General features: G+C 47.9%; 2 protein-coding genes and 1 non-coding gene across 9 annotated transcripts in view; 1 reads left to right on the forward strand and 2 right to left on the reverse strand.

Moving 5' to 3' along the window:
- The window catches only part of AGBL2 (AGBL carboxypeptidase 2), a 47,319-nt gene extending 44,628 nt beyond the window's left edge, over positions 1-2,691 (forward strand). For 4 of the 7 annotated variants that reach the window (XM_060606655.3, XM_060606659.3, XM_060606657.3 and 1 more), the window contains one exon: positions 1,212-1,939. In XM_060606655.3, coding sequence (XP_060462638.3) covers positions 1,212-1,385 — 174 coding nt within the window. In that variant the 3' untranslated portion in view covers positions 1,386-1,939. Of the gene's footprint in view, positions 1-870; positions 1,940-2,230 lie in introns of those variants that run through there. The other 3 variants (XM_060606661.3, XM_060606663.3, XM_060606660.3) reach the window with 2 other exon arrangements.
- The window catches only part of FAM180B (family with sequence similarity 180 member B), a 336,925-nt gene that overhangs the window by 269,458 nt on the left and 46,492 nt on the right, over positions 1-20,975 (reverse strand). The window lies entirely within an intron of this gene.
- On the reverse strand, positions 3,126-3,237 carry LOC132662606 (U6 spliceosomal RNA). The gene has a single exon (XR_009602628.1). It is a non-coding gene; the product is annotated as a U6 spliceosomal RNA (small nuclear RNA).

The raw sequence follows: 20,975 nt of genomic DNA on the forward strand, positions 1-20,975 counted from the left end.
GCAGCATTTCAGGTCAAACAGCGATAGTGAATAACGCATTGGTTCTCAGCCCTAGGAGATGGTAACAACAAACCCATCAGTCTCAGTCGTGAGGTGTGCCTCCCGGCCAGTGTTACCAGTGATCGTTCGATACCGAGGATTGTGAATGGTTTCCTTTTTGAAAGGACTAAGTTAGAACGAGTTCATCGTTATCCCCTAATAACATCTCTCTTGCTCATTTGCACTGGCATATTCCTTCCTGAGAAGGAGGAAAAAGAAGTGGAGAAACAGGTAGTAAGCCGAGAGCTCTGGGTATGTCTCTGGGCGGGTGCTGCTCACGTGTGCCCGCGGCGAACAGCGTGAGCACCGCTGGAGTAACGTGGGCAAACCAGAGAGAATGGACGGCTCTCCCAGGGTGACGTCCCTGCTGGCTTCCCAAGGCTGCTGTTCGGGACTTCTCAGGTTGGCGCTCCCGGGTAGCCATCAGTAGCTTATGGAGAGTCTAGGAGGGGCAGGGCCCCTTGAGGACTGTAAGACATAATCCCTCCCTTCAGTCCGCCATCCTCCGGGAGGATGGAGTCCAACCCCCGTGGCCTAACAGAACCGGGACAGCAGTGGGAAGAGAGGTACAGGTGAATCAAATCAGAGAGGATTTCGGTCCTGACAGGCAGATGAGCCACGAACTGCCCCCTCTCGTCTTCAGCATTCGCTCAGGACGTCGCCAGGTTGCTCACACCTTATCCCACAGCTGAAACCTGCTAATTGGGCAATAACACGTAACGGGGGATTCCGTTAAACCCAGATGGCGGGTGAATGCCATCCAGACCTCTACCTTCCTTTTCTTACAATTTCTGGTGGAACGTTTCTCTAACGTGGGCGTTTAACTTGCAGGTATAGGTAAGCAGAAGTGAAAACAATGGGGCAGCCTCCCACCTTGAAAGACCGAGTTCTTCCCTCTGTGTAATGTCTCTAGACAGCTTATGAAATGTAGTCGTTGAACTCAGGGCAATTAAAATATTGCCCACGGACCAACCCTTCTTCGGCTCTCTGAAGGATTAGGGCAAATGCTTGATTCCTCTGTGCTCTGGAACAACATCAATGACTGTACTTCGGCATTTGGGGAGAAACGCAAATACTTCTCACTAACTCCTGGTTAAACCAGCCCCGACCCTAACTATAACTTCAGAAATCGCAACATAAAGTGATTCAACTTTTATATCTTGTTTGCCCAGACGGAGAAGCCAAGATCCACAGTGTCGTGCTCTCCCAAGAGAAGCACAAACTCCAGCCAAGAGCCAGCTCCAGATATGAAGTCACACTGGTCCAGGAACAGATATCCTGCCACAAAGAGAGGCCGCGCCGCCATGACGGTTTACCCCTCCTTGCACATATACACGTACCCATAGGGGGCCTTGGCCACACAGGAGCGTCATTGGCAGTGGGGCTAGACACGTAATGAGGGGAGTTGCGTGACTTGGGGTACACTGCGTTGCGTGCTCATGGTGCACTGACCTTACGCTGTGTGCTTACATTGCATGCATGCCCTCGGGACTCATACCTCATGAATCACGTTTTTTTTTATAAAGTGAAATTATATTATGATGTATACAAAAGCTTCCTTTATCAGAAATTGAGGTGTGTGTTCATGAACCCACAGCACAGATATACCTCATTCTAACCAATAGATAGTCTTTCTAAAATTATGTGCAAATTAACTTTAAGAGCTCAAATTCTGTTTTAAACCTATTCTGGGAGTGTGCTGTGTTTAAAAAGTCTTGTGTCAAAGCTTTCTAGCAATGAATGGTCAGACTGTGATTATCAGATTGGCTCATGGTGGCTCATTGGCTCATACCACACAGAGAGAACAATTCGCGTATTCGCCAGTTTAGTCTTACATCTATTATGTTCAACACGGTTACGTATGTTTTTTAACCCATTGATTAAAATTCTTTCTCTCTAACCAGTTGTTTCCTTTGATTGATCGACTGCATAACCTTTTTTTTAATGTTTATTTATTTTTGAGACAGAGAGAGACAGAGCATGAACGGGGGAGGGTCAGAGAGAGGGAGACACAGAATCTGAAACAGGCTCCAGGCTCTGAGCTGTCAGCACAGAGCCCGACGCGGGGCTCGAACTCACGGAATGTGAGATCATGACCTGAGCCGAAGTCGAATGCTTAACCTACTGAGCCACCCAGGCACCCCTTCGATCGACTGCATAACCTTAAGTGAACAGGTGTTTTATATTTTAGATCTCTCGTGAGCACTGAGCACAGTCAGCGGACTATAGCCTGTCATGTTAACAGGCTGGAGTCGTGTTGAAGAAGGGCCACTCTGGCTCATGCCAGGCCTCCTGCTCTGACTTTCCCCTCTTCCTGTCACATTGGATTGAAAGTTTCCTGGTGTGTTTTTCACGATCGCCTGTAAACTCCTTCAGCCTCCACCCCTACCTGGATGACTAATGATTAGGACAACATGGCAACACAAATTTTATTACAATTCCAGTATCTGTGCCTTTTAAAAAAATTAATAGACTTGGGGCGCCTGGGTGGCTCAATCGGTTGGGTGTTTGACTTCAGTTCAGGTCATGATCTCGCAGCTGGTGGGTTCGTGCCCCACGTCGGGCTCTGTGCTGGAAGCTCTGAGCCTGGAGCCTGCTTCCGACTCTGTATCTCCCTCTCTCTCTCTGACCCTTCCCCACTCATACTCTGTCTCTCCGTCTCTTAAAAATAAACACTAAAAAAATTATAAATAAATAAATAAATAAAATTAATAGACTTTATTTTGAGAACAGTTTTAGATTTACAGAGAAACTGAGGAGACAGTACAGAGAGTTCCCCTATATTACCCACCCTTCCACTCTCCACATACACGGTGTGTCATTTAAAAAAATCTTTTTAATATTTTGAGAGAGAGCATGCGCACATGAACAGAGGAGGGGCAAAGAGAGAGGAGAGAGAGAATATCAAGCAGGCTCCACACTATCAGCATGGAGCCCGACGTGGGGTTTGATCTCACAAGCATGAGATCATGACTTGAGCTGAAATTGAGTTGGATGCTAAACCGACTGAGCCACCCAGGTGTCCCTATGTGAGTCTTTTTAAAGGGAATATCTGCTCGAGCTCTTTTTCATTTGTTTGTTTGGTTTCTGATATGGAACGCTTCAGGAATTTTCATCTCTTCCTTGCCCAGGGGCCATGCTAATCTTCTCAGGATCTGTATCCATTTTAGTATATGTGCTGCCGAAGCAAGCAGGCACCTGCCTGTTCCACACCTCACACCCTAAAACCTAAAGCACATCCAAAACCCCACTTTTTGTCCCTAAGAGGATATCTTTCAAGGACAAGTCCCCAGACAGCTACAAACTGCTGAGGGCAAACCTTTGTATGAAAGTTGTTCAGAAATACTTGTCTCTTTTGGAGAAAGTTTATAAAGAGCACCCCACTATGGTGATGTTTTTGGAATCAAATATCAGAATATACGATCAGATTTTTTTTAAGTGCTTTTTGAAAGCAACAAACTCCCAGGGGAGTGGGGGAGAGCTTCCTGAGAGATGTGGTCTGAATGCTAAGATATTGAAAGGGAAGAAGGAGAGAATCCATGTAATCCAGACACGGCCTCCACATCCAATAATTGCCAAAACATTGTGGCAGTTCCATTTTGAGACCTGCTCAGCTCACAGTCAGGCCTGCAGAGGGGTAGCTGTTTGTTTTCTTTAGAAGAAAGCAAGCCTTCCTGCTTGGATGGTTAGGAAGAAGTGCCTCCCCCCAAACACACACACACACACACACACACACACACACACACACACACACACAGATTTACATGCTGCAGCATCAGGCAGCCAGTGTGCCTTTCTCATTTTGCTTTTGGTAGGAGGTTGCAAAGTGTGCCTCTAGCTGGAAACTTATTTTTTTTAATGTTTGTTTATTTTTGAGAGGGAGAGACAGAGCATGAGCAGGGGAGGGGCAGAGAAAGAGGGAGACACAGAATCTGAAGCAGGCTCCAGGCTCTGAGCTGTCAGCACAGACCCTGACTCAGGACTCCAACGCATAAATTGTGAGATCACGACCTGAGCCGAAGTCGGACCCTTAACCGGCTGAGCCACCCAGGCGCCCGTAGCTGGAGACTTTATTTTATTTAATTAAAAAAAATTTTTTTTAACGTTTATTTATTTTTGAGACAGAGCATGAATAGGGAGGGTCAGAGAGAGGGAGACACAGAATCTGAAACAGGCTCCAGACTCTGAGCTGTTAGCACAGAGCCCCTCGCGGGGCTTGAGCCCATGGACCTTGAAATCATGAGCTGAGCCGAAGTCGGCCACTTAACCGACTGAGTCACCCAGGCGCCCCGCGTAGCTGGAAACTTTAAAATGACAAACTAAGGTAATTGATTTTGTATGAACATAATAAATCTCATGCTGCAGGAGAAACAACCCAAAGCATCTTGATCACTAAGAGTTAATCATGAGAATGGAGCATTTTAGTCGGGTCAGAGACCAACATCTACCTTATATTCAAGAGTTGTCAACAAAGGTTAAAGGCGGCAGGGTGTTGCCTGGCTGGCTTAGTTGTTAGAGCATGTGACTCTTGACCTCGAGCTCAGGAATTCGAGCCCCACCTTGGGCAAAGAGATGACTTAAAAATATATATATATATTTAGGGGCACCTGGGTGGCTCAGCTGCTTAAGTATCCAACTCTTGATTTTGGCTCAGGTTTGTGAGTTCAAGCCCCACGTCAGGCTCTGAGCTGACAGTGTGGAACCTGCTTGGGATTCTCTCTCCCTCTCTCTCTGCCCCTCTCCCTCAAAATAAATAAATAAATAAATAAATAAATAAATAAATAAATAAATATTTTTTCTAAAAAGGGAAAAATAATCTATATCCTATTTTGTCTGTAAGTTAAATACACAATCACTAATGGTATGTTTTAAGATTCAAGAAGTATTTCAGGTAAACCTGTTTTCTTTAGAAGCCTTACTTTTGGGACCATGTAGTCACAACCAAGGTCCTGTGGCAGTACTCGTTTCTGTTTTTGGAGAAGTGGCAACTCTTGAAAGTGGTAGAAACAAGTCCAAACAGGTAAGGTGATGACAGTAAGCATTACTCTTAAGTTTCTGATGGAACATTAGATACAGGAACTCTGTATGGACACAGAGGCTCCTTAAAAAAAAAAAAAAAAAAAATCTAGGTATTTTTTTCCCCCATTTGTCAATGTGATCTTTGGTTTAGTTATGTTGTCACCAATTTTGATCCCAGCTTTTAGCAAAAATGCTATGCAGAAGGCTCTGCTTTGCAGAAATAGAACTGCTAACTTCTGGTTTTCCAGGTTGTTCTCCGACTAGTTCTGCTTTAATTACCTAGAATGGCAGAGATGTTTCCAGAGCACAGAGACTTGGGGCCTTCTGCACAGGATGCCTTTGATGCCACAAAGCCTACTCTGTCCTTTAAACTACAAAGACAAACTGTAAGGCATGGCTAGGTTTAGCTGAGCTACATTCCACCAGGGACACTTCTATTTCTTAGTGGAATATTCCTGGGGAAGATAAACTCACCCTTGTTCATGCTTGCCGAGGTCCAACATCTTTTATCCCCTTGCCCTCACCTCCATGCTGCCTGATCAACCACAAGGAAGCTCAGAGGTGATTTTCCTCTTTAAGCGGGTTCCAACTTAACTCTGTGCAGCTGGGTCACATGGTCTCTGAGAAATCAGCTTCCACACGACATTGGGTTCGGAAAGGCATTGTATTAATTAGCGTGTCTACAAGACAAAGCTCTAGTGACAAAGCGTATACCACATGTCCAGAGGAACAGTTGCGCAGTAAGGGTCAAAAGAAAGGAAGATCCCTAAGAACATAGAAAGAAATAGTAACAACTTGAAAATTCGGACTCCCTGCTATACTTCTTCCCTAAGATATGTGCTACTCCCACAAATCCATCGGAAAGAACGCACTGAGCAGTGACTGACTTGGGAACGACCGAGAGTGCAGAGACGCGTGAGACGCCATTCCTGCCCCATGAAAAACTAAGACTTGTTCTGCACTAAAGCTTTAGAACATGGTAGTGGGTTAAAGACAATCACCAACTTAAATTTAAAACACCTGGGTTTGAATCCCACCCAGGCTGGCGGGGGACGGGGTGGGGGGGTGCAGTTGCTCAACAGCTCTGGACCGTTCTGGTGAAATAATCTCTAAGGCCTCCTTGTTTTTCAAAATCACATTTTTGGGAACACTTCTCACAGCCGTCGCTCATGCAATAATGTGCCCGAAACAGCCTCCCTCTTCACCCCGGGGCCAGCACCCGTCTCCTCTCTCCTCCTTGGGGAAACAAACACTCCGGTTGCTCAAAGGATAGCCCCTCCCGTCTTGCCCGCGGCCAGATTTGGTCCAGGCCATCTCTCCTCCCGGTCCTTTGAACTGGCTATTCCTGGACCGACCGTAGGATTCGGTGACCGGAAATTACTTCAAAAAACCTCTTGGCAGCCCAGCTCAAGCCCCAGCCGCTCTCTTTTCTCCCTCTTGGCCTCACTTGCTCCGCCATTCAGCTCAGACTCCGGGTCACAGATGTCAACCACTCTCTTGCCAGCACTCCAGAGTCTTTGCTCTCTGTCCTTCTGCCGCATCCACCTGGTAGTTCCTCGCCTTTGGATCAGCCTAGCCATCCCAACCATCTGTCTTCTCCACTCCTACACCCAGGCTGCCAACATGGCTGCAGGAAACCATGCCCCCAAGAGAACTGGAGCCACTGCTCATGGATCCCCTCCAGCCTCTGGAATTAACTCTCTGTTTCTGAAACTGAAGTTCCCTCATCCTTCCCCATGCAGGGCTATTTCACACCACCTCCAGGTTCCTCAAGTGCCCTGTCCCTCCCTGTTACCATCACCCTGCCAGCAAACAACCTTACGAGGAGGTAGTGGTTGAGAAGGCAGGCTCTGGTGGGGTGGGGGTAGGAAGAAAAATTCAAACAAGTTCTGATCTGTCTCTAGTGGGTTTGTTTATGTGTCGGTATTGGTAAAATGATTCCGAAACTTTTTCAGATGTATTCTAGGATTTGAGCAAACGAATACAAGAGTTGATGTTGAGTCAGATAGAGGGAGTGCTGGAGTTCTGTAACCATCACAGTGAAATGGACCAGGCAACACTCATCCTCGGAGGCCAAATTTAGGAGGAAACATGATGAGGAGGAGGAGGAGGTTTTAAAGTGTCCACTCAGAAAACAAACAAACGGTCTACTCAGATTGCATATTAGTTCAAAGGGAAAAAATATTAACTATGTCATGGAGAAATTTGATGCACGTTGACAGAGTGACCACCGAGGGGCAGAAAAGAAAGGAAGATGTTCTCTTCCATCCGGCATTGTTCCATATGGTGCTTTGCCTGAATCTGCTACAGCCGTGCAGCCAACAAAGCTGGACAAAGTCGGCACCAAAGGCAGCAGAGCTGGAGGATGGTAAGGCCGCATCTCTGAAGGCGTCAGTGAGTCGCTGAATAAATTAACCAGTCCTGGAGATGCCCTGCGTCTGGACTGCTTGTTTATGTGAAGCAACAATTGCCTTTTCTTTGAATCTTGTTGTTGTCTTTTCTTTCCCTCTTGTGGATTGTACTTGAAATCCTTCTGGTTAGGAAAGGCAGCCAAATACACAAATTGGTGCACTGAAGTGGTCCAGGTGCTGAGGTAGAAGTCTGTAGGATGCAAAGGAAGGATTGGTGAGATCTGCCTGGGAAAAACCATCAAGACATTTCACGGGGCGCCTGGGTGGCTCAGTAGGTTAAGCCTCGGACATTGGCTCAGGTCGTGATCTTGAGTTCAAGCCCCGTGTCGGGCTCTGTGCTGACAGCTCAGAGCCTCGGGGCTGCTTTGGATTCTGTGTCTCCCTTTCTCTCTGCCCCTCCCCTTCTCTGTCTCTCTCTCTCTCTCTCTCTCTGTCTGTTTCTAAAATAAACATTATTTAAAAATTTTTGGGGGCGCCTAAGTAGCTCAGTCGGTTAAGCATCCGACTTCGGCTCAGGTCATGATCTCACAGCTTGTGAGTTTGAGCCCCGCGTTGGGCTCTGTGCTGACAGCTCAGAGCCTGGAGCCTCTTCAGATTCTGTCTTTCTCTCTCTCTCTGCCCCTCCCCCACCCACACTCTGTCTCTCAAAAATAAATAAACATTAAAAAAAATTTTTTTTAATTTTTTTTAAAAACACACAAAACGACCAGTTTGGCGATCTTTTCTTAAAAACTGGGGCGCCTGGGTGGCGCAGTCGGTTGAGCGTCCGACTTCAGCCAGGTCACGATCTCGCGGTCTGTGAGTTCGAGCCCCGCATCAGGCTCTGGGCTGATGGCTCGGAGCCTGGAGCCTGCTTCCGATTCTGTGTCTCCCTCTCTCTCTGCCCCTCCCCCGTTCATGCTCTGTCTCTCTCTGTCCCAAAAATAAATAAAAAACGTTGAAAAAAAAAATTTAAAAAAAAAAAAACTGATATATCACTGAGCTGAGTCCTGAAAGGTGACAAGTGTTTGGGAAGTGGGCACGGGGGTGGTGGGCATGGAGGGAGCAGGGAGAGCCAGTTAACGTTCCAGATCCATAAGGAACAGGGTGGACCCAGCGTTGGAGGCTGAGAGGGCTCAGGGCCATGTCACAGATGGACCATCCTGCAGAAGGGAGGTGCCGGGCAAGGGGACCAGCATGCTCAGATTTGCCTTATCATGGGCTCACCCCAGCCCCTCTATCAAAGGAAGATCAGGATCCTGAAGACTAGAGGCCGGGAGGCCAGACTGAATCATTTAGGAGAACTATGATAACCTGAAGTTCTTAGAATGTTTATGGAGAGAGGGTTTTGGATTTACTTAGGAGGTAGAGGCCACAGGGTGTGGTCTCTGGACACGGAGGGGAAGGGGAGGGACTTATAAGCATGGTAACAACAAGGGTGTGACTGTTTAGCAAGACAGAGGATATAGAGGGAGGCTCTGGTTTAAGAAAAAGAAAACGGAGTAACTTCACTTTGGCCATGTTCCCTTTGGGGTACAGAAGAGAACGAAGTGGCGATGGAGGGAGACTGTCGAATCTAGGAGAAGCCTTTCCCAGCATCAGCATGGCATGCAGATACTAAGAGCAGGCGGAGATCATCCAGGCAGGGTATGTAGAGGGAGACGCCCCAGTACCCGGGATACATTCAGGGAGCTAAGATAAGTGGTGTTGCAGAAGACAAAAGGCCATATATTTCATGATGAGATGAATATTCTAGAACAGTGCTTGCCCAATGGAAATATAATTCCAACCACATAATTCCAATATTTTAGTAGCTACCTCGGAAAAGTAAAAAGAAACAGGTAAAATTAATTTTAATAATATAGTTTATTTCACCTGAAATATCCAAAAAATTATTTCAACACGTAATCGGTATAAGAATATCAACGAGATCTTTTACAGTGTTTTTTCCTTGGGCAAAGTCTTTGAAATCTAGTATGGACTTACACCGACCGCACACCTCAGTTTGGACCAGCCCCATTTCAAGCACCACCTGTGGTTTGTGACTGCCTAACCGGACAGTCCCAGTCTGAGGCAGATCTAGGTTTAAATCCTCCCTGAGCCCAAGTTTTCTCCTCTGTGAAATAGGACAGGATGGCTACCTTCCATATAGGGTAAAGTTCATGACGCACAGCAGGCCTCTAACCAAAGGTGGTTTTTACAAAGGGAGGGAAGAGCTTCAGAAGGGGGGCAGTGGAGATGGTAAGGAACGGTTGAAGGTTTTATGTTTTCTTTAAGGCCGGTAGAGGCTTGGTATGTTTTTAGGCTATGGGGAAGTTGCTGGTAAAGAGGGAGACCTATGGAAGAAGGGATAAAGCAATGCAGAAAGTTTGAGAAGACACTGGAGGAGATGGAATTGAAAATTAGCCTTAAACCCAGAGCTGGGCACTTCTTTCTCTACGAACAAAGGGAAGGAAGCCAGGGTGGCCAGGAGCAATGCTCGCTCCCACTGTGTGGGGGGCAGTCTGTTCGGTACGTTGTGTGCGTTTTCCCATCCAGTCCGCCCAACTACCCTATAAGGTGGGTCTTGCTAGTGTTCCCATTTACAGATGAGGAAATGGAGTCTTTCAGAAGGTAGCTTTCCTATGGTCGTAAAGCCAGTGGAGCCAGCATTTGAACCCAGGCATTCTTTTCTTTTTTAAGTTTTTATTTAAGTAAACTCCACACCCAACGAGGGGCTCAAACTCTCGACCCTGAGGTCAAGAATCACATGCTCTTCCAACGGAGCCAGCCAGGTGCCCCCAAACCCGGGCATTCTGATGCCAGAGTCTAGAGCCTTCTTTCTGGTAGAATGTTCATTATTTTGGCCTTGCCTTATGTTTCTTCATGATCAGATTCAGGGGATGCATTTCTGACCAGAATACTACATAAGTAACATGTCCTTCTCAAGCATCACATCAGAGGGCACATGATGTCTATCTGCCTCTCGATGGTCACTCTGTCTATAGTCAATGTGGTGCTTGAACTCACAACCCCAAGATCGAGAGTCACACGCTGTACTCACTGAGCCAGCCAGGCACCCCTGTGACTTTTCTATACGTTAAAAATTGTTTTGGGGCATCTGGGTGGTTCAGTCGGTTAAGCGTCTGACTTCAGCTCAGGTCATGATCTCACAGTTTGTGAGTTTGAGCCCCACACCGGGCTCTGTGCTGACAGCTCAGAGCCTGGAGCCTACTTCGGATTGTGTCTCCCTCTCTCTCAACCCCTCCCCACCCTGCTCATGCTCTGTCTCTCTGTCTCTCTCAAAAATAAATAAACATTTAAACAAATTTTTTCAATAAAAATTGTTTTTATTTTGGAACAATTTTTATAGAGATTACTTAAAAATAAAATATTAAAAAAAAAGCCACAAAGATAGAGTTCCCACATACCCTCACTCAGGTTGTTTCTCGTAATGTTATCATCTCCCATTACCATGGCCCATTTGTCAAAATCAGGAAGACATCAGTACATTACTATTAAACTCCAGACTTTCTTCAGACTTCACCGTTTTTTCTTTAAAGTCCTTTTTCTTTCCCGGATCCAATCCAGAACATCATATAGCATTTTGTCGTCATGCCTCCTTAGCCTCCTCTTGTCTGTTACCGTTTCCCAGTCTTTCCTTATTTTTCATGACTTTGACAGTTTTGAAGGGTCCCAGTTAGGTATTTGGTAGAATGGTCCTCAATTGGTCTGACGTGTTCCTCGTGATTTGACTGGAGTAACGGGCTTCTGGAAAGAATACCACAGAGAAGTGTCCTTCTTATCACATTACAGAAGCTTTTAAAATTTTGTGGGCAAGTGTGTAGATCGTCTTACAGCCACCCAAGACAAGCTTCATATGTAAGTTCCCTTGTTGAATGGCTGTCAACAGCCTGGAGTGGCCTTTCTTTGGTCTCTCTCTGCCCTCAGAATATGGGAGGTGATGTTAGAGTTCACCTGGGATGCCCCCAAGGTGGTTGCAAACCAACACCGTGTTACTAGGTCAAAACTAAAAACCATATGACTGACCATCTCTAAAGATGCTAAAAGGGGGGCACCTGGGTGGCTCAGCCAGTTCTGATTCTGGCTCAGGTCATGATCCCAGGATGGTAGAATCGAGCCCTGCATCAGGCTTTGTACTGAGCGGTGGAGTCTGCTTAAGATTCTCCCTCTCTCTGTCTCTCTGTCTCTCTGTCTCTCTCTCTCTACTGCCCCCATCCCTCTCCCCTGCTCGCACTTGCTTTCTTGTGCTCTCCCTAAAAAAAAGTTAGGGGCACCTGGGTGGCTCAGTCAGTTAAGCCTCTGACTCTTGATCTCGGCTCAGCTCATGATCTCACGGTTGTAAGCCCAAGCCCTGAGTCAGGCTACACGTTGTCAATTCAGAGCCTGCTTGGGATCCTCTCTCCATTTCTCTCTGTCCCTCCTCCACTTGCTCTCTCTCTCTCAAAATAAAAAAGGAAAACATTTTTAAAAACCAATAAAGAAGAAAGCAGATCTGAGAGATTAAAAAAAAGCTCAGTCCAGGTAACATTCCCTAAACTCCTGCATGCAGCCATGCCTGAAGCCATCTACTTGTAAGAGTCAATACGTTCCCTTTCTCCCCCACATGCCCACCATCCCACCATCCCAAAGCAGATTGGGTAGGATTTTATATTACTTGCACACAGAAAGTCCTAATTAAGATACCAGATGAGTATTTCAGTTGAGATAAGGCAATTTAAAAACCTTCATGAAGGGACATCTGGGTGGCTCAGTCGTGAAGCATCTGACTTCAGCTCAGGTCATGATCTCATGGTTCGTGAGTTCGAGTCCCACATTGGGTGAGCTCATATCCTGCTTTGGATGAACACAAACCCTGCTTTGGGTGAGCCCTGCTTCTCTCTTTCTGCCCCTCCTGGGATTCTCTCTCTCTCTCTCTCTCTCTGCCCCTTGCTCACTTGTGCCCTCTGTCTCTCTCTCTCTCTCTCTCTCTCTCTCTCTCTCTCAAAATAAAATAAAATAAAATAAAACATACATGAAGAAACTGTGAGATACATAATCCCATCTATAATTAGCTGAGGAACATGAAGGAACTCAGAGGAACAATGAGCAGGATGGACCTGGAAAGGACCTGAAATACAACAAATATATATTGAGTGCCTAGTATGTGCTTGGTATTGTTCTAGGCACTGAGGATACTGAAGTGAACAACAAAAAGACAAAAATCCCTGCCCTCTTGGACATAATTCTAGAATGTTGGGGGCAGGGGAACAAATTTAAAATTTATATAGTACTCTAGAAGGTGATAAAGGCTAGGAAGAAAAATAAAGAAGGGAGAATAGAGAATGCCAGCTTGTTTCTGAAATCTTCACAAGTGAGCCCGTGAACGAGTGCTTATTCATCACAACTTTAGCACAAAGAGGTTAAGTGATTTGCTCACAGTTGTCAACTGCAAGTGGCAGAATGGGAATCAGAAAATAGGAAAGAAGTTATAGGACCTTTAATCTCTCTCCCAGGTTAGACTGCCTCCCAGCCCAGGAGTCTTTTAACTGGCAAATTCATTCATCTTTCACTGGGGTTCATTATTATTATTGATCTCTTGTCCTGTGACCTGAGGTCATACATGGGTAGAAATGGCTTTTGACATTACTGACCATCCTTCCTCTTCCAAACCTTTCTCTTGACCTCAGTGACACTGATGTTCTGGTCCTGTTTCCCTTCCCCTCAAGGGACAAATTAGTTTGCCCCTTTTGATTCATATTCCTCTCACCACAGGAATATGGGTCACCAGCTAGAACTCACCATATTGAACTCTATCAGGGAACACGACTCATTTATATCATAGTCTTGTGAGTCGTTCAGTATGGAGCTTGGGCAGCTGTATACAACAGCCCTATACCTTTTGCACTTCCCTTATCTATGCTCCTGGCTTCCGTTCCGTTTCTGCAGATTCTCCCCAAATTTCATGGGTAGCTTCTGCCCTGCACCATTGGAGAAAATGGTAAAGCACCCTGCATCCCCACCCACCCATCCTTGCGAAAGGTTCTTTACCTCTCTGTGCCCACAGCCGTCAGTGGGGGCAGGGACGGTGGATATTTTGTTAGCACCGCCAGCACACAAATCCACAAAGAATTCTTTTGGTAGATGGTCTCTAAGGTTAGATATTGTCTCGTTAGACACAATTGTTAGATATAAATTGTATTGACATCTAAATAATTTCTGGACTTGGTTAGAAGCAACTTGGAAGCTTCTTATAACTCTAAAACCTACAACTTGACATATTTCTGCATGCCAAGCTGGGTAGGTGTATTATTTCATTCAATCCTCATAACTGTGTGGAGGAGACATTACATTGCTCATTTGTCTAAGATTCAGAGAGTTCCTGTGATCTAAGATCACGCACTAGTAGAAACAGAATTTGGACCCAGTCCGTTGGACCTCAAAGATCATGCTCCTTCTGGTTGTGTAAGCTGCCCCCAGTATCACCTAGCACCATGCTGAGTACAGGACAGTAATAATTAAAACTATTTCAATATACAGCTAAAAAAAAATCTTATCCTATGCACAATTCCACTTACCATTCAGTAATAACCCTGAGAGGTAGGTAGTAGTGTCATCCTTAGATTTTGATACAGAAACTGAATAACAAAAGACAAAAAGTTTTCTGAATCATTTAGATACAAAGGAGAGCCAGGATCCAAATGCAAGTCTTCTCCAGGTACTTCATTCTGAGCCATGCTCTGTGTTGTTTGATACAGAACATGTGAGCTAGGGAATGAAGGGTTAAGGACAATGCCTTTTTCCTTTAATAGCCTGTAGCCTCCTAGGCACTGAAGTATGTGTTCATTCATGCAATATTTACTGAGCACCTAGTATGTGCCAGGCGCTGAATATGAAACAGTGAACAAAGGCTGTCCCAATTACTGAACTTATTCATTCTAGTGGAGCTTGCATTCTAGTGGAAGACATTTTCAGACAATAAGTGCTACAGGACAATGTGGTAGGAAATAAGGGGTAGGTAAATTTAAATAGAGGTCAGAGAAGCCATTTCTGAGGAGGTAACATTAAATGAATGCATCAAGAGGCAACCTGCTGATGGATTCGTTGTTTGATATCAAACTTAACTAGTTTTTGTTGGCCATTAGGCTGTTTATGGGTTTGAATACCCTTTGTACCTCATATTGCAGATGCCCTGTTATGCCCAGAATTCGTGATCCCCAAAGACCACCAAGGAGCCGAGTCCGATGCAAAAGCAAGGAGCCTTTATTCGAGCTATCTCGAGCTCAATCTCCTACCTGCACCGACGCAGCGGTGAGATGCCGGAGAGAGAGTGAATTTCAAAAGCACAAAGGCTTATAGGGGTCTAGGGGCAGTTGGTGGGGTGATGGTCGTGGCCTTAGCCGATTAGCTGGGGAAGGATCAGAGTCCTGTTGCGCAGGTTGCCGGGTATGGTTTGAACGGGAAGTTTGAACAGGTGAGTGGGAAGTTACTCAAGGGGAGGTGGTTTTAGCGGGTGAGCGGGAATTTCTTTCTGCGGGTTTTCCCAGAAAAGGGGGCCATGTCGGGGACAGTCACTCAAGATGGAGGACACAGGACAAAATGGAGTTGGCCGGCCTAGGTCCGCTCTTTCATTCCCCCCTTGTCATGTAGCTTATGGACCCAATCATGGGACCGGCTGCATTTCTGTTTTGTCTTCTTCTGTTACTAGGGGCTTGTACTGAGCACGGAGGACCATTAGTTGGATGGCTCCCACGCGGTCCCTGACAAACTGGACCAGCCTGTTGATGATACAGGGTCCGAGGGTTACTAGTAGGAGCAGGATGGCGAGGGGTCCAGCAAGGGCCGAGATGAGGGTAGTTAACCAGGGAGACCAGTTTAACAAAGACTCGTACCAGGACTGAGATTGTTCTCTCTCTAACTTTCATTTTTGCAGCCCTTCCCTTATGAGGGCCATAGATTCTTTTACAACCCCTGAGTGATCAACATAGAAGCAACATTCTTCCCCTAGGGCTGTACATAGTCCTCCTTGCTGCACGAATAATAAGTCTAATCCCCTTCTGTTTTGGAGTACTACTTCTGATAAAGAAGTAAGGGATTCCTGTAAATGAAATTGATTTCTCAATTCTTTCTATGTCTAAGTCAATGGCTGCCCTTAGGGTTCCGTAGTTTTTGTCCTGGATGACGAGTGAGGATATTCCAGTCCCTGCCCCCGCTAATCCCAGTCCCAAGAGCGCAGCCAGAGTTAGGGTTGTAATAGGCTCTCTTTTACTTCGGGGGTTAGTAGAGCCTAACCTGTTAAGAATTTTTTCCCCTGAATGGTACACTAGCTTGGGGATCAAGTGCAGGAGTATGCAGAAGCCTTCCTTCGAGGAGTTAAGGACTTGGGAGTGGACGCAGGGAGCGAGGTCGGTGGAACAGGCCCACCATGCATTTTTGGGGGGAAGTAGATACACTGTCTCCCTCGGGACTGTTAGGGTTTCATTACAGAGATGTGACTGCCCGGGGGGCACGTGGCCTATGCAAGTGCCCTGTCCTGTTATTGCCTGGAGGGTTAGTCTTACAGTAGCCTGCTGCCATCTGCAGGAGTTAGAGTTGGAGGCTGTTGTAAAATTGCCTTTAATGGCAATATCTTCGTAATATGGGGGCCGGACATCTAGACAGAGCCAACAGGACTTGGTCGGGTCAGGCCTAGAAGTGTTTAGTACCTGGTATGCTCCGTGCTCCATAGGGGTTCTGTATCAGATAGTAAGTTGTGACCCGGGGCAGGAGATGTGGGTGACGCTCCGGTAGGGACAGGGGATGTGGAGGGCTGTGTGGCCAGAGCCTGGGTGTTTCTGGGCGTAGCCGTCCGGGCGGGGGCAGGTCGGGGAACTAGTACTTGGTTGGGTCCTACCCCTGTGGGCGACTGCTGGGCAAGGGGGGTTGCTTGCATTCGGAGGGTAAATAACATTCCTTTATCTCTAGGCCCAAGTCTGACCTTGTCATAAAGCCTGACCCCCCAGGTTTTTCCAGCTTCCCACCCTGTTGCATTTTTTCCTTGTTCTGTGAAAGATATTGACACAGGATTACCATGGCCCGAGACATATGGTGGTCGGGGGCCACTGGGCCGTGTTACCACGATGAGATCTCCGGTGCGTGGTGGGGTCCACCAGATGTGTCCAGTGGTGACACATGACCAAGAGGCGCAGAAGTAGTCTGCCGCATCCCCACAAGTGTCCCCATGGTCTTTTCCACCGGGACAGACATAGAAGTGAAAGTCTTGTCGCCTGAACCCTGTGGTATCAACCCTGGGGTGGCCGGTATAAGGGGGAAACAGGCTTTCTAAGTCTACTCGTAATTCCGGGAACCATGTGTCTCTAGGGTGGGTCTGGGATGTCTGATTAAGTATTGTCCCTGAGCTGGTGTCTACGATCTGCCAGGTAATGTTTTGGGGGGCGTGGGGACTCCCAGCAGCATGAGCAATGACAAGCAGAGTTAACAGAGTTACCAATATCAGGTGGGTCAAATGCGCTATAGCTTGAGCTTGAGCAGGTTGTGTTGATCCTGATTGACGGCCCATTGTGTGACGAAGTCCTTCCGGATCATGGGGGGGGGGGGGGGTCCGCTGGCCGAACGTGGGTGTGATGGACCCAGGTCGCGATACCGTCTACTTTGAGAGCGGTGGGGGTTGTCAGCACCACGATGTAGGGTCCCTTCCAGCGCGGCTCGAGGGTCTCTTGCCGGTGCCTCTTGACGTAGACCCAGTCTCCCGACCTGTACTGGTGAGGTGTCAGGGTTGGGCCGGCCTCGTAGATGGCACGGAGGCGCGGCCAAATGTCCTCGTGCGCCTTCTGGAGCCCTCTCAAGGAAAGAAAAAGTTCTTGATCTTTAAACTCAGCAAGAAGTTCAGCTCAAAGGTTGGGAATAATAGGGGGTGGCCTGCCAAACGTGATCTCGTAGGGAGTAAAACCCAGGGTGTAAGGAGTGTTCCTAACCCGGCAAAGGGCGTACGGTAGGAGAGTCACCCAGTCCTCGCCAGTCTCCATGGTTAATTTGGTAAGGGTCTCTTTTAGGGTTGTATTCATTCTTTCTACCTATCCTGAGCTCTGGGGCCTATAAGCACAATGTAATTTCCCCCCACAGCCTTGGCTACTGCCTGCTTTACCTGCAAGATAAGAGCTGGCCCCGTTTCATGCTTGGTTGGGTATGCCTCCACACAGCCAGAGAAGGTGTCTGTAAATACTAAAAGATATTTATAACCATACTTTCCTGGTTTAACTTCATTGAAGTCGACCTCCCATTTGGGCTCCCGGTCTGGTGCCTCTGAGCCTGCTTCCTTTTTTATTTGATGTGGCTCTCGAGTTGGTGAGTTGGCAGGTCTTGCAGGCACATACAACTTGCTCTATTTTGGTGTCCTGTTGGTGAATCTTGATTCCAGCATGTCGGATTAAGTCTTTTAATTTTCGGGCCCCCGTGTGAGTAGACCGATGCATGTGCTCTGATACTGAGACTCCGAGCCGGTCTGGCAGCACGAGCTCCTTGTAGGTGTATACCACCATCCCTTTATCTCCTGGGCCATGGGGAGTTTCTTGATCTGCTGTAACTCCTCCTGGGAGTATTTGGGCTGGTCTGGTAAAACTGGTTCTCCCGGGTCCAGTAGTTGTATGGTCATGGTGGGAACTGAAGTAAGGCCTACTGCCTTGGCTGCCTGGTCAGCCTTTCGATTACCTCTAGCTACCGGGTTATCAGTTTTCTGGTGCCCTTGGCAGTGGATAATGGCCAGCTTGGCAGGAAGCCATAAGGCCGTAAGCAGGTCAAATATCTCCTGCTTATTTTTTATAGTCCGTCCTTCTGCCGTTAGTAACCCCCTCTCCTGATAAATTGCCCCATGAATATGAGCTGTGGCAAACACATAACGGCTGTGTGTGTAGATGTTAAGCCGTTTTCCAGCTCCCAGTGTCAGCGCCTTGGTGAGGGCGACGAGCTCTGCTTGCTGGGCTGACGTTCCGGAGGGTAGAGCCTCCGCCCATATGGTGTCCGTTTCAGTGACTACCGCTGTACCCACATACCTGTGTCCGTCCCGCACAAAGCTGCTGCCATCAGTGAACCAAGTAGCCTCGGCATCAGGGAGGGGCCCGGTCGGTCAGGTCCGTCCGGAATCCATGTACTTGCTCCAGGATCCCTGCACAATCATGTAGTGGAGCACCTAGGTCAGGGTCGGGCAGCAGAGTTGCAGGATTGAGGGCCGCACTGGGGTGGAACCGCACCCGTGGAGGGTTGAGTAGGAGGCTCTGGTAATGAGTCACATGTGTGTTGCTCATCCATCTATCAGGAGGCTGTTTCAGGACCCCTTCAATGGCGTGTGGGGTCATGATCCAGATCTGATGTCCTAGGGTCAGTTTGTCTGCATCCTTGACAAGGAGTGCTGTCGCCGCAATAATTCTTAGGCATGGCAGCCAGCCGGCAGCCACTGGGTCTAGCTTCTTGGACAGGTAAGCCACCGGGTGGTTCCAGGGGCCTAAGGCTTGAGTTAGAACCCCTTTTGCTATTCCCTTGTGTTCATCTACAAAGAGGTGGAAGGGCTTCATAATGTCTGGCAAGCCCAGGGCTGGGGCATCTAGGAGGGCCTTTTTCAACTAATTAAAGGCAGTTTCCTCTTTTTCAGTCGATTCAAATGTTTTTCCCTCTTTGGTAGCTTCATATAGGGGCCTGGCGATCTCAGCAAAACCCGGGATCCAGAGGCGGCAGTAACTGGCCGATCCTAGGAATTCCCTTACTTCCCTTCGGGAGGTGGGAGTAGGGATCTTCAGGACAGATTCTTTTCTGGCATCTGATAACCGCCGCTGTCCGCCCTCCAGGATGTATCCCAGGTAACTTACCCTCTCCCTGCATATCTGAGCCTTTTTCGCAGATGCCCGGTACCCTAAGGCCCCCAGGGTAGCCAGCAGGTCCTGGGTCCCTTGCTCGCAGTCGGCCGTGTCGGCAGCAATCAGGATGTCATCTACATACTGTAGGAGGGTGAGGCCAGGGTGCTCCTTTCTGTACTCACCCAGGTCCTCGTGTAGTGCCTCGTCGAAGATGGCGGGAGAATTTTTGAACCCCTGAGGCAGCCATGTCCAGGTGAGTTGCCCGCTGTAGCCCTCCTCTGGATCATGCCACTTGAAGGCGAACAAGGGTTGGCTTTGGGGTGCCAGCGGCAGACTGAAGAAGGCGTCCTTTAAATCTAATACAGTATACCAGACCCTGGAGGGTGCCAAGGAGCTCAAGAGAGTATGTGGGTTGGGAACAGCTGGGTGTATGTCCGTGACCCTCTTATTTACTTCCCGGAGGTCTTGTACCGGTTGATAGTCATTTGTGTGAGGCTTTTTGACCGGCAGTAGGGGGGTGTTCCAGGCAGACTGGCAAGGAACTAGTACCCTTAGGCTTCATAGTCTCTGGATGTGTGGCTGGATCCCCTTCTGGGCCTCCTGAGACATGGGGTATTGTTTGATCCTTACGGGACCTTCTCCTGGCTTGAGCTCTACCAGGACCAGGGTCCTGTGGGTGGCTAGTCCTATTCCCCCACCCCACCCCCCCATCTCTGCCCAAACTGAGGGGAATTCTTATAGCCATCTGTCTATATTATCCTCTCTCGGGAGCACCTCCTGGTGGAAGCTGTATTCATCCTCTAGTTTTATGGTCAGGACCTGGATGGGGTGGCCCTTGCCATCAGTGACCTGAGGCCCCCCCTTGTCTGAAAGTTATCTGAGCTCCAATCTTGGTCAGTAAGTCCCGTCCTAACAGCGGGTAGGGGCATTCTGGTATTACCATAAAGGAGTGGGTCAATCCCCAAATCTACCGTTCTTCGGGTAGTCCATGAATACTGGCTCATACCAGTTGCCCCTTGTACCCAGGACTTCTTGCTGGCTAGTTTTCCTTGTGGGGTGCGGAGGACCGAATGTTGCGCTCCAGTGTCGACAAGGAAGTCAACAGGGGTCCCCTCCACTTTAAGAGTTACCCTGGGCTCGGGGAGAGGGTCTGAACCCCGACTCCCCTAATCACTCAGTTCATCTAGCTCTAAGACTTTTACTCAATCAGTCTTGCTTCCCTTCCTGCCGGCCTTTTTGGACAATCTCGGGCCCAATGCCCTATCTCCTTGCAGTATGCGCACTGATCTTTCTGCAGCCTCTGCTTCCCCCCCCTTGGTGGTTCCTTTACCTCCTCTTGAGTCGTCCGCCAGCTGCCGGAGATGGAGGTCTTGTTCCTCGGGGGAGTCAGCAGTGGTAGCTAGTAGTATTCGGGCCAGGTCTCAAGTCTGCTTACTGCTGGCAGCCGCCATGGCGCGAGCCTACTTATCCTCAGGAGGCTCCCGGTTATTATATACCTTTTCGGCTACTACCAGTAAGTCCTGCAGACTTTTTTTCTCCTAGTCTATCTATTTTCTGTAATTTTTTCTAATGTCTATGGCCGATTGGTTTACAAAGGACATGATAACAGCTGCCTTGCTTTCTGGAGCCTCTGGATCCATGGGAGTATAAGTACGGAATGCCTCCATGATCCGTTCTAAAAAGGCAGCCGGAGATTCATCTT

This window comes from Panthera onca, chromosome D1, assembly GCF_046562875.1.
Source record: "Panthera onca isolate mPanOnc1 chromosome D1, mPanOnc1 haplotype 2, whole genome shotgun sequence".
Lineage (NCBI taxonomy): Eukaryota > Metazoa > Chordata > Mammalia > Carnivora > Felidae > Panthera > Panthera onca.